The sequence below is a fragment of the Mauremys mutica genome, chromosome 18 (assembly GCF_020497125.1).
Source record: "Mauremys mutica isolate MM-2020 ecotype Southern chromosome 18, ASM2049712v1, whole genome shotgun sequence".
NCBI classification, from domain to species: domain Eukaryota; kingdom Metazoa; phylum Chordata; order Testudines; family Geoemydidae; genus Mauremys; species Mauremys mutica.
Window position 1 is genome coordinate 6,724,923 of NC_059089.1, and position 12,407 is coordinate 6,737,329.

The following is a 12,407-nucleotide window of genomic DNA, read 5'->3' on the forward strand; positions in this document are numbered from 1 at the left end:
GTTCCTTTAACCCAAGGGTCGGCAACCTTTCAGAAGTGCTGTGCCAAGTCTTCATTTATTCACTCTGAGTTAAGGTTTTGCGTGCCAGTCATACATTTTAACATTTTTAGAAGGTCTCTTTCTATAAGTCTATAATATATAACTAAACTATTGTTGTATGTAAAGTAAATAAGGTTTTAAAAATGTTTAAGAAGCTTCATTTAAAATTAAATTAAAATGCAGAGCCCCCCTGGACCAATGACCAGGATCCAGGCAGTGTGAGTGCCACTGAAAATCAGCTTGCGTGCCGCCTTTGGCATGTGTGCCATAGGTTGCCTACCCCTGCTTTAACCTATGGAAGGGAGAGAGTAATTAGTGAAACATGAATATGAGTTAGCAAATGGATTTCTTTTTTCGGTTTCTGATGTGGTGGTAGAAATGTAACTAGTGGTTTAAAAAACAAAACTAGTCTTTAAGAGTGTGAGTTTGTACACTATGAACTTGACCAGCAAGGTTCACAAATAGTTCAGATTTTAGATAGTAGAAAACTGTGTATTTATAAAAGGAAGTTAATTAAAATGAGGGCAGGGGACTGGACTTGGTGACCTCTCAAGGTCCCTTTCAGTCCTAGAATCTATGAATCTATGAAAAAATGAATGAGTTTTTAGTGCTAAGTGAACAATCCTATATATTTAATCTGTTTTAATCTGACTTGCAATCTATGTATAAGCAATAGAACTCCAGCAGAATATCAGAAAAGATGACATAACCTACCTGGCACATAAGAGTAGTAGTAAAACACGTTGTCTGGATTTCCCTTTTGGGTAGGAGATTTTAACTTATACAAGGTTGAGTGCTTAGACATTTTGCTTATCATAGAACTAATGTAGGAAGAGAGGATTTAAGCACTACAGGAATGATATGAAAAGAAGAGAGGATGGTGTTAAGAGTTCCCATTTTAATTCTTACTGATAGTTTATCTGTTGAAGGGTCAAAAAATCAGGTTTCTAGGGTCATTTTTGTGTATTCTCTTTTCCGTCCTAAAACAAAGTGCTTACTGCAGAACAAATGTGGTGTGTGTGGTTTTTTAAAAATTGTTATCTTTAAAATATGATTCTCTTTCTGGTTGGCTGAGAAGCACTTGCTTGGTGAACTGATCTGGACAATGGAGGCAACGTTGGAAAGCTCATCATCTGTAGTTGTCAAGTGTGGCTTTGGGGTTTTAATTCAGCCAACTGGTGTCCATCACGACTGGCAGATCATGGAAACTTCTTACCAGGAGGGTGGGGGGGTTTCACATAATTCTCCTGAACATGTGTTTTCCTGCAAAGCTACAACTGTAGTTTCCTCTTGATTATGTCATGCCATCAAAGAAGTAATTTGATTTTTTTCACAATTAGTGTGAGCTGAAACTAACACTCTTAAATCAAGCTGAGTACTTGGAAAGGCACCCAAATACCATAACAGTGTGGAAACTGCAATGTAGAAACATGACTTGACATGCAGAAACACCATGATTAGACCAGGATTTATGTGCTGTCACATGACTGGCCTTTTGCTAGTAAAATGTATTTGTAATGAAATATTGGATCCATTGAGTTTCATTCTTCACAGTGGCCTTATCAAAGCTGTTGTAAGTGTACAAATGGCCTCTTGTCACTTCTTTTACAGGCTCACGATGAGATCTGCCCTAAATTTCCACTGAGTTGTGAGGGCTGTGGGAAGAAGAAGATTCCAAGAGAGAAGGTATTTGAACATTCTTGTTTCATAGCACACACTGCATGTGGTTTGAGTTCTGACAGAATGTGACTTGAATTCTATGAGCGTAGAAGAGGGACCCTTGAGTTAGCCCATGAGAATGTTCAGTCTCTATTGAGGAGTGAAGGAAAACAATTAAACACATTTAATTTTGAGAGGCAGCTACCATTCACACCCAGTTACAGTGTTCCATAAGGCTCTTAGCACTGGTGTTGTCTCAATTTGTGATGCGCTATAATGACTCAATCTTTTCCCATGAGTAGTGAGTAACTCCACCTAAATCAGACTCTGATTCATGCTCTATTTGGGTGCTCACCACAATTACCAGAGAGACTCTTTTTCCTCCTTGCACAGTGGGTAACTTAGCCTAGGTAAACATCTTTTATTGGACCAACTTCTGCTGGAGAGCGAGACAAGCTTTCAAGGTTACACAGAGTTCAGGACTTGTCTCTTTCACCAACAGAAGTTGGCCCGATAACACATATTAGCTCACCGACCTTGTCTCTTATATCCTAGGACCAACATGGCCAGAACAACACTTCTCCTAGGTGATACAGTTGTGTTAACTGCTGTAGTTAGTAGGGAAAGAACGCCACTATCCCACCAAATGAAAGACCTACAACCCTTCAGACCTAGCATTAGACTCCACATCGATTGCCCAGAGTGACTCTTGGGACAAGTGACGAGGCACTGAAGTTCTAAAACCTTGATTGTGAGTCCTTGTGGAAAAGTGTACCCCTCGGTCACTCTCCCATCTAGTAACTGAGAGCTGCCTTGAGGCAGCTGAAATGGGAACAGGAGAGAGTGTGAAAAGTTGGGTAAAGAAGGCTTCAGAGTGGACAGTAGCAGAGGCCTCAACTCCTATAGCCTTGGCATTGTGATCATTGGACGCTAATCTGCCTGATTCTGAAATCTGAAGCCATTACAGCTGACCCAGACTAGTACCAATAGGGAGCGGGACTTTCAGTGGTTTAAAGTTTTAACTTCCTCTCTCTCCAAACTTTTTGTTGCTCCACAGTAGACATTGTCCCAGCATAACCACGCTACTGCGTGTAACTCAGAAAGTAACTTGAATCACTAAGGGTTTATCTACACGGTGCGTTAGTCTGCACTAGAGGGGTGTAAATTCTAGTGTGCACTAGCATGTTGCACACTAACTGGTCCACGTTGTCCCTGGTGGTGCACCGTAAAAGCCCCCCCTCTCCCCCCGAGGTCATAGTGTAATACCTAGGGAACTTTTAGCATGCACTAGAGCACTTTTAGTGTGCGCCAGTAGGGTCCATACAGCCAGTTAGTGCGCAATGCACCAGTGCGCACTAGAATTACACCCCTCTTATGCGGACTAATGCACTGTGTGGACAAGCCCCCTAAGTGAGTGAGTCACCTGGGTGTGAGAGTATTTGTCAAATTAATCAAACCCCTTTTCATTTCCAAATAATGAGACGTGTGGCTGTGAATTGTCACCCAGTAAAGGCCCAGCATATCTAATTGGTAGAAGGAAGATTTAAAAACAGGATGATGTGTGCCAGTGCCTGTTTGGGCTCCCATGTGCGGTATGATTAGCACTAACAACTCCATGCTCCAGTGTAGGCTGTTGGCACTTCCCTCCAAAGGGTATGCTGCCTGCAGCCATGGTCCTGGAGGGCAGCTACCAAAAAGCCATTGCCATGCTGACAAGCAGCAGATTTTGGTGTGTACCTATCTCCACGAAGGATTACTGGACCCAGCAAGAGGGCACCTGCTTGTGGCAGAGTGTTTGCAGTAGGGACTCGAACAGGAAATAACATGAGCATGCTCCTGGTTCTTAGGTCTTTAACGCTTAGCGGGAAATAAAAATATCAAGCTGTGATGTGATCTCACCACACTGCATTGGGAGCCATAATTGTATAAAGTCTTGGGTTTGATACAGTGCAGCATCTTGAACAACCCCCAGTTACACCAGAGAAGTGAACTGGAAAATATGCGGGGGAGAGGGGAAGCTTTAAGACTCCATGGCAGCAGCAGGACCGCTAAGGGTGGAATGGCACCCTTCCTCTTGAAACCTCCTGGCTTTTGTTGGCTTGTCACAGCCATGACTCTGTTTTCTTGCTCAGTTACGTCATTGTGGAACCTGCGCAGTTGAAAATGTGTCCATCTGTCCAAAATGGCTAGTCCACCCCTGAAAAGCGTATGAGCGTCCCATATGGCACCACTTTGAAAGGGTTTGCCATCGGTCACACTAATGCCCATTGAGCTGGCACATTTTGTATGTGCTCCTGGGAAGGAGCAAGACCTTGCAGCCATTTTTTTTTAAAGGAGCTTCATTTTCAGTTGCAAAGGGATGTCTGAGCTCTGGTGAGAGCCGCAGTGAGGTCCCCACCTTTAGTAGGTGGCTTCTTGTCTTAACTGGCCACTTGAAAGTAATCCCAGGGCTTCCTGTGCAGCTTTGTTTGGCCAGATGCTAGGCTGCCATGTTTGTGTGTTCCCTTGGACAGTCACTGAAGACAGATCTCATTATGCAGGCCATGGTCAATTGTATCTTCACTAAGGAGCAAATGCACAAGTGGCAGGTGGGATTATCCCTGCTCCCCCTGGGCCCTGCCAATCCCTGCATTGTATCCTGTGCTGGTGGGGCACCTAAAGAGGAAGTGCCCGGTCAATACCATTGGGTGAAACAACTCTCTGGCCCTTAAGCACTGTTGGATCAGCTTCATGGACCACAACTGTGTCATGATCAGTAAAGGGTCAGTTATCCTCTAGTTCATCTTCACCTTCCTGTCTTGTCTTGGGTGTAGGGCGTGGAGTTTCTTGGGGTGTGTAAAATGGAAGAATTAGGCTTATATTTGACATGTTGTTTTAACCTTTTCTGTAGTTTCAGGACCATGTGAAGACTTGTGGCAAATGTAAAGTGCCTTGCAGATTTCAGGTTGTCGGCTGCACTGAGGTGGTAAGGCCAGTTTCTTAATATTTGTCTAGGGCCTTGTCTTCACTGCAGTGTTAGCTTTGGTATAACTTGAGTGTCGCCCCAGCTCGTCTTGCATCCACACACACAGAGCTCTAGATGGAGTGAAGTGAAACTAGCTGGCCTGTGGTGGGGGTGGGGGTTGAAGTTTGAGTGCTGCTGATGCTCTAGCTAAGCAGTGTGAATGCAACTTATATCTGAGACTATTTCGATCCAGTATCCAGAGCTGGATGTATCTAGAGAATTAACCGACTTGAAGTGATTGTTTCCTCAGTGCAGAATAATACCTCGTAGCCGAATGCTAATATACAGAGAAAGCAGACCCTCCTGTTCCCTGGGTACATGGTTCAGGGCTCGTCCTTACAGACTGTTTTGTGGGGAGGTGTGTCCAGGCTTCTGAGCTTGACCAACGAAGGCTAATAGTCACTCTTGTCTCTGGATCCGGGTGTTGTGGGGAATGGAAGAGAAGCCGTTCAGTAAGCTCGCCGGGGCGGTGAATAGCAAACTCCCCGTGCTTAAAGTCAGACTGCTGCTGATGGATGCCAAACCACGCTGATAACCTGCCTTTAAAGACTGTAAGGCTCTGCCCAATGGGGCTTATCTCCCTGGGAATAGGACACATTTTTCATTCTGGGCCCTAACCTGCAAGCACTTTGCACACGACCCTCCACTTGACCCTACACAATTGCAAATAATTTCAGCCTGTCTGTAACTCACTAGATCCAAGTCCAGGCAGCCCAGCAGCCTTTAGATGCTGAAAGTACAAATCAGCCTGAGTGCAGTAAAGAAGACATCCTGGATCAGGACCAGGATTGGTTTATTAGATCCTTTTGGTGTTGGAGCCAGAACCCAGAGGAATGCTTTTGGTGTCTGCCTGCAGTAATTTAGCTGAGTGGTACTTTCAGTTATGCAGTAGCATGCCATAGCACACTGCTGCAAGCAAGTGCCAAAGGAGGTTGTAATGCCTGAGGGATGGGGCAGTCTTTCATATCATGGGCTCTTCAGACAGTGAGAATTGGGACAGTAGCAAACGTCTCTATTTAGAACATGCCAAAGGATAGATCTCAGATGGCTTTCATGTAATTCCTGAGTAGCTGGGAGTATGGTGTTATTACAGACGTGATTTTATAAATAAAGGACTCCTGATTCTGTGTGATGACTGAGCTTATGGGTAATGCACAGGACAGGGTATCAGCAGACATAGGTTCTGTTCCCAGCTCTACCCATGACTCGCTGTGGCGAGTCACTTCCTCTCTTCGTGGCTTGGGGATGATAATAGTAACACATCCCCTCCTGGAGGTTTCGGGAGGGTTCATTCACTAATGTTTGTAAACTGCTTCTGAGGGATCCTTGGACTGAAGGTGCTATAGAAGGGGGGCAAAGCTTTATCAATTCTACAGTGGGATGAATGTTCAACATTGTCATTGTGTAAGATTAGAATTTTCTTCTTCGAGTGATTGCTCCTATGCATTCCATGTAGGTGTGCGCGCCGCGCGGGCACGGCTCTTCGGAACATTTTTAGCCTAGCAACACCGGTGGGCCGGCTGGGCGCCCCCTGGAGTGGCGCCGCTATAGCGCTAGTTATATACCCCAGCCGGCCCGTCCGCTCCTCAGTTCCTTCTTCCCGCCCGTGACGGCAGTTGGAACTGTGGAGTGCTTGTCGTCCTCCACTTACCTAGCTCACCTTGGTTCTAGTTTGTATTTAGTGTATATAGTTAGTTGTTAAACTGAGTTAGTTGAGTAGTTAGTAGTTAGATTAGGGGGAATTAGGGGGGCTTAGCCCCTCTTTTCCCGTCCGGTGCGGGCGTATGCCCAAGACACCGGGATTCAAGCCCTGTGCGGCTTGCCAGCGGCATATGCCCGTTGGGGACCCCCACGACGCCTGCCTTCGTTGTCTCGGCGAGGGACATCGACCAGACAAGTGCCTCATTTGCAGGTCGTTCAAGCCGCGAACTAAAAAGGAGCGGGACATTAGGTTGTGGCAGCTCCTTATGGAGTCGGCGCTTACCCCTGCGGTGCCGACTCCTCCGGCTCCGGCGTCGCCCTCGGTGCGGAGTGCTCCAGCGGTCCCCGGCCGGTCCGGTACCAAGACTGTTAAGAAGCAGCCGGCACCGAAGCCCCGGCACCGTTCCCATTCACCATCTGGGAAACGGAAGCCTAAGCCCAAGGCTGTAGAGACTGCTACGCCGAGACCATCGGTCCAGCAGCCAGCAGCGGTGCCTTCGGCACCGTCCGTGACAGCACACGGACCGTCCACGGTACCGTCGACTCCGGCACCGGCTGGGCCGTCGAGTCCGGTACCCCCGCGCTCCCCGGTGCAAGCCGTGGTCGAGCTGCCTCTCCCGTCCACGCCCGAGACGTTCTCGACGGCGAGGGAGCTCATAGAGCTAACAGAGGCACCGAGCCTCCGGCCCCCGGCACCGCCGGTGCGGGCTGTTCCGTCAGTGGGTAAACCGGCCATGGTACGACCGGCCACCCCTGACAAACAGGATAGGAGGCGATCCAGGTCCCGCTCCCGGTCTCGATCCCGGAGACGGTCACCTTCCCGCCGTTCAAGGTCACGGCACCGGTCTCCATCACGGTACCGCTCTCCTTCTCGGCGCCGGTCGCAGTCCCGGTACCGCTCCTCATCGCGGTACCGGTCGTACTCCCGGAGGCGTTCCAGGTCCCGGTCCCGCTCTCCGGACCGTCGGCACCGAGGGAGGTCCGGATCCCGGCACCGCTCCCAACGCCATTCTCGAAGCCGCTCCCGTCGACGACGATCGAGATCGCGGTCGACCTCCCACTACTCTCGCGGTCGAAGGTCCCACTCCCGGCACCGAGACGATCGGCACCGGTACACGGCACCGTCCACGGACAGACTGGTGGCATCGACGCCGCAGTCTCTGAGCGCCTCTGCCCCCCCGTGGCCTTCCCGCCAACCGTCGGTCGCTTCACACGACGGCAGCGGTGCAGATTACCGCGCGGACCCACAAGGACAAGACCTGGGTCCCCAGCAATGGGGTTTCTGGACCCCCTGGGCGGGTCACGAGGCTCAAGGCGCCCCCTTCCTCCTGCGACAGGGGCCTTCTGACCATGGGGTGCCGGAAGCCACCGTCAGCAGGCCCCCTCCATCGCCTCCGGTTGAGGTTCCACCGCCGCCGGTGCAGACGGAACATCCCGTGGAGACGGCGACCTCACACCCCATGGACGAGCCTCAGCCTCTGCCTATTGGTCAGGCCCAGTCCTCGTCTTCCTCGCCCGATGAGGCGGTGGCGGGATCTTCGTCATCCGATCCCCCACCGATTGACTTACGTGCCCATCAGGACCTCCTTCGTCGGGTGGCACAAGCAGTTAACCTTCCGGTAGCGGAGGTCATCGAGGACGAGGACCCGATCACTAATGTGGTCGGAACGGAGGCCCCCATGCGAGTGGCCCTACCGTTTGTTCGGACGATCCAGAAAAATGCCACCACACTTTGGCAGTCCCCGGCGTCCATCCCTCCCACTGCCTGTGGTGTGGAGTGGAAGTACTCGGTACCCCCGACTGGGTACGAGTACCTGTACACCCACCCGACCCCGGACTCCCTAGTGGTACAGTCGGTGAATGACAGGGAGCGAAATGGGCAACCTGCGCCGGCTCCTAAGTCTAAAGACGCGCGCAGGATGGACCTGTTGGGCTGGAAGGTATATTCGGCTGGCGGCCTCCAACTGCGCATAGCAAATCAGTTGGTTCTCCTGGCCCGCTATGCTTACGATAACTTCGTAGCCCTCTCTAAATTTACGGAGTTGGTTCCAACATCCTCCAGGCAGGAGTTCTCAGCTTTGCTGGAAGAGGGCAAGAAAGCTACCAGGTCCTCCATTCAGGGCTCACTGGACTCTGCAGACTCCGGAGCCAGGACCTTGGCATCGGGAGTGACAATGAGAAGGATCTCCTGGCTGCAATCGTCCACCTTGCCGCCAGAGGTCCAGTATACTCTGCAAGACTTGCCCTTCGATACCAAGGGCTTATTCTCGGAGAAAACGGACTCCAGGATACAGACCCTTAAGGATGGGCGCATTGCCATCCGTACGCTAGGCATGCATACGCCTGTGACACAACGGAGGCCTTTCAGGCAGCAGCCCTTTCAGCCGTTCAATCAGTCCAGGTCTCGGCCGGATAATACACGCAGGGGCAGACTAAACCGCCGTAGGCCATCGGGCAATCGGCGTACCCAGTCCCAGGCGCCTTCCAAGGCCCCCCAAGGGCCGAAGCAGGCGTTTTGATGGGACGCCCGAGGACGGCCCATCAGTCTCTCCTCTGGATCCTTCCCCGTTATTTTTCAATCGTCTTTCCCACTTCCTCCCGGCATGGTCCCAGATTACATCGGACAACTGGGTGCTACGCATGGTAGAGTCTGGTTACCATCTTTAGTTTGTTTCGCCCCCACCCTCCCACCCACCCACCCCGTCCCTCTTCAGGGACCCCTCTCACGAGCAAGTCCTCCTACAAGAGGTCGAGTCTCTGCTGAGATTGGGTGCTATAGAGGAGGTGCCGAGCGATATGCGAGGCAGGGGATTTTACTCCCGATATTTCTTAATCCCCAAGGCGAAGGGAGGCCTACGACCCATTCTCGACCTCCGAGAGCTCAACAAATACCTTATCAAGCTCAAGTTTCGCATGGTAACCCTGGGGACTATCATTCCCTCCCTGGATCCGGGAGACTGGTTTGCCGCCCTCGACATGAAGGACGCGTATTTTCATGTCGCCATTTACCCTCCTCATCGGCGCTACCTGCGCTTCGTTGTCAACAATACGCACTACCAATTCACAGTGCTGCCTTTCGGCCTCTCTACAGCGCCGAGGGTATTCACCAAGTGCATGGCAGTGGTGGCCGCGGCCATCCGCCGTCGTCGGATACATGTCTACCCCTATCTCGACGACTGGCTAGTCCGAGGACCATCCCGCCAACTGGTGGCGTCCCACATGGCCACGGTCCTAGCCCTGTTTCAGCGTATAGGGCTCATGATAAATGCCGAGAAGTCGATGTTGACCCCTTCGCAAAGAGTGGAGTTCATCGGTGCGGTCCTGGATTCCAATTTGGCCAGGGCCTGCCTACCCCAACCTCGGCATCAGTCTCTGGTCTCTCTAGTTCGAGACCTACAAGCTTTCCCACGGACAACAGTGCGTTCCTGCCTCCGCCTTCTAGGCCACATGGCGTCGTGTACGTTCGTCACTCAGTACGCGAGGTTGCACCTTCGCCCATTTCAAATTTGGCTCGCGTCAGTGTACCGGCCCCACCGCGACTCTATCGATATGGTGGTCACGCCCACGAAGCCAACACTCGCTTCGCTCACTTGGTGGCTGGACCCAGCAGTCGTGTGTGCCGGAGTCTCTTTCCGCCCCCTTCAACCATCGGCCACTCTGACCACGGATGCGTCAGAGCTGGGGTGGGGAGCGCACCTAGCCGACCTGCACACCCAAGGCCTCTGGTCGCCCCGAGAGTTCTCCCTCCATATCAATGTCAGAGAGCTCCGAGCGATTCGCCTCGCCTGTCAAGCCTTTTGCCCCAGTCTCCAGGGGCGTTGCATCGCGGTGTTGACGGACAACACAACGGCGATGTTTTATGTCAACAAGCAGGGTGGAGTCCGATCTTCTCCGCTGTGCACGGAGGTGATGCTACTGTGGGACTTCTGCATAGCCCACTCCATTCACCTAGTGGCGTCCTATCTTCCAGGGGTGCAGAACACGCTGGCCGACCGTCTGAGCAGGTCGTTCCTGTCCCACGAGTGGTCCCTCCGCCCAGATGTGGTTCACACGATTTTCCGGAAGTGGGGGTTTCCCCGGATAGACCTGTTCGCCTCCAGAGAGAACAGGAAGTGCCACCAGTTCTGCTCGCTCCAGGGTCGCGTCCCGGGCTCCCTGTCGGACGCATTCCTCTACCCCTGGACGGGTCACCTACTGTATGCCTTCCCTCCGTTCCCGCTCGTACATCGGGTGCTTCTCAAGCTTCGGAGGGACAGAGCCCGCCTCATACTCGTCGCTCCGGCCTGGCCGAGACAGCACTGGTACACTCTGCTGCTCGAGCTATCGGTATGAGATCCCATCCCTCTGCCCTTATGGCCGGACCTGATAACGCAGGACTTCGGCAGGCTCCGCCACCCGGACCTGCATTCCCTCCATCTAACAGCCTGGTACCTGAGTGGTTAACCCACGCGGAGCGGACCTGTTCGGCGGCGGTCCAGCGGGTCCTGCTGGAGAGCAGAAAGCCCTCCACTCGCTCGACCCACCTCTCCAAATGGAAGCGCTTCGCCATATGGTGCGACCAGAAAGATCTGAATCCATTCGTCGTCCCTATCCCAACGATACTGGACTACCTCTGGTCGCTTAAAGAGCAGGGTCTGGTGGTCTCATCGTTAAAGGTGCACCTGGCAGCGATATCGGCCTTCAGGCCACCCGTCGGTCACCGATCCATCTTCTCCGATCCTACGGTTTCCCGCTTCCTCAAGGGTCTTGAGCGTTTGTTCCCGCCAGTGCGGGCCCCGACTCCACCCTGGGACCTGAATCTGGTCTTGGGCAGGCTCATGGGACCCCCCTTTGAGCCCATGGCTGCGTGTTCACTGCTCCACCTGTCGTGGAAAACAGCTTTTCTCGTCGCAATAACCTCAGCAAGGCGAGTTTCCCTTGCTCAGGCCCTGACGGCCGGTCCTCCGTACACCATCTTTCATGCGGACAAGGTCCAGCTTCAGCCTCACCCGGCCTTCCTCCCTAAGGTGGTGTCAGCCTTCCATGTAAATCAGGACATTTTCCTTCCCGTTTTTTTCCCGAAGCCTCATGCCTCGAGTCGGGATCAACAGCTGCACACCCTGGATGTACGCAGGGCCCTTGCGTTCTACATAAATCGGACAAAATCCTTCTGGCGTTCGCCACAACTGTTCATAGCGGTTGCAGAACGTATGAAAGGCAAGCCGGTCTCCTCTCAGAGGTTTCCTCATGGGTCACCGCATGCATCAGAACTTGCTATGAGCTGGCTGGGGTGCCAGCTGACCGTCTTACCGCTCACTCTACGAGAGCGCACGCCTCGTCTGCCGCCTTCCTGGCCCATGTCCCCATTCAGGACATCTGTAGAGCGGCCACCTGGTCCTCTGTCCACACCTTCGCCTCCCACTACGCGTTGGTGCAGCAATCCAGAGACGATGCAGCCTTCGGCTCCGCAGTCTTGCACTCTGCCACGTCTCACTCCGACCCCACCGCCTAGGTAAGGCTTGGGAATCACCTAACAGGAATGCATAGGAGCAATCACTCGAAGAAGAAAAGACGGTTACTCACCGTTGTAACTGTTGTTCTTCGAGATGTGTTGCTCCTATCCATTCCAGACCCGCCCTCCTTCCCCACTGTCGGAGTAGCCGGCAAGAAGGAACTGAGGAGCGGACGGGCCGGCTGGGGTATATAACTAGCGCTATAGCGGCGCCTCTCCAGGGGGCGCCCAGCCGGCCCACCGGTGTTGCTAGGCTAAAAATGTTCCGAAGAGCCGTGCCCGCGCGGCGCGCACACCTACATGGAATGGATAGGAGCAACACATCTCGAAGAACAACAGTTACAACGGTGAGTAACCGTCTTTTCCTTAAAATTTGTGCTGTTGGACAGTTTGTAACTGTGTCTTTCTTTGCGTTACCCTTGGCTTTTATCAGTTACAGTTGTAACCCGCAGGGGATGAATGTGTCCTGTGGATCTCGTGCCATAGTGGGAAGCTGACTTGCTGCAAATGGGA

General features: G+C 52.2%; 1 protein-coding gene across 6 annotated transcripts in view; it reads left to right on the forward strand.

Annotated features, from left to right (window-relative positions):
• The window catches only part of TRAF2 (TNF receptor associated factor 2), a 57,001-nt gene that overhangs the window by 31,563 nt on the left and 13,031 nt on the right, over positions 1-12,407 (forward strand). For all 6 annotated transcript variants that reach the window (XM_044992613.1, XM_044992614.1, XM_044992611.1 and 3 more), the window contains 2 exons: positions 1,651-1,725; positions 4,589-4,663. In XM_044992613.1, coding sequence (XP_044848548.1) covers positions 1,651-1,725; positions 4,589-4,663 — 150 coding nt within the window. The remainder of the gene's footprint in view (positions 1-1,650; positions 1,726-4,588; positions 4,664-12,407) is intronic.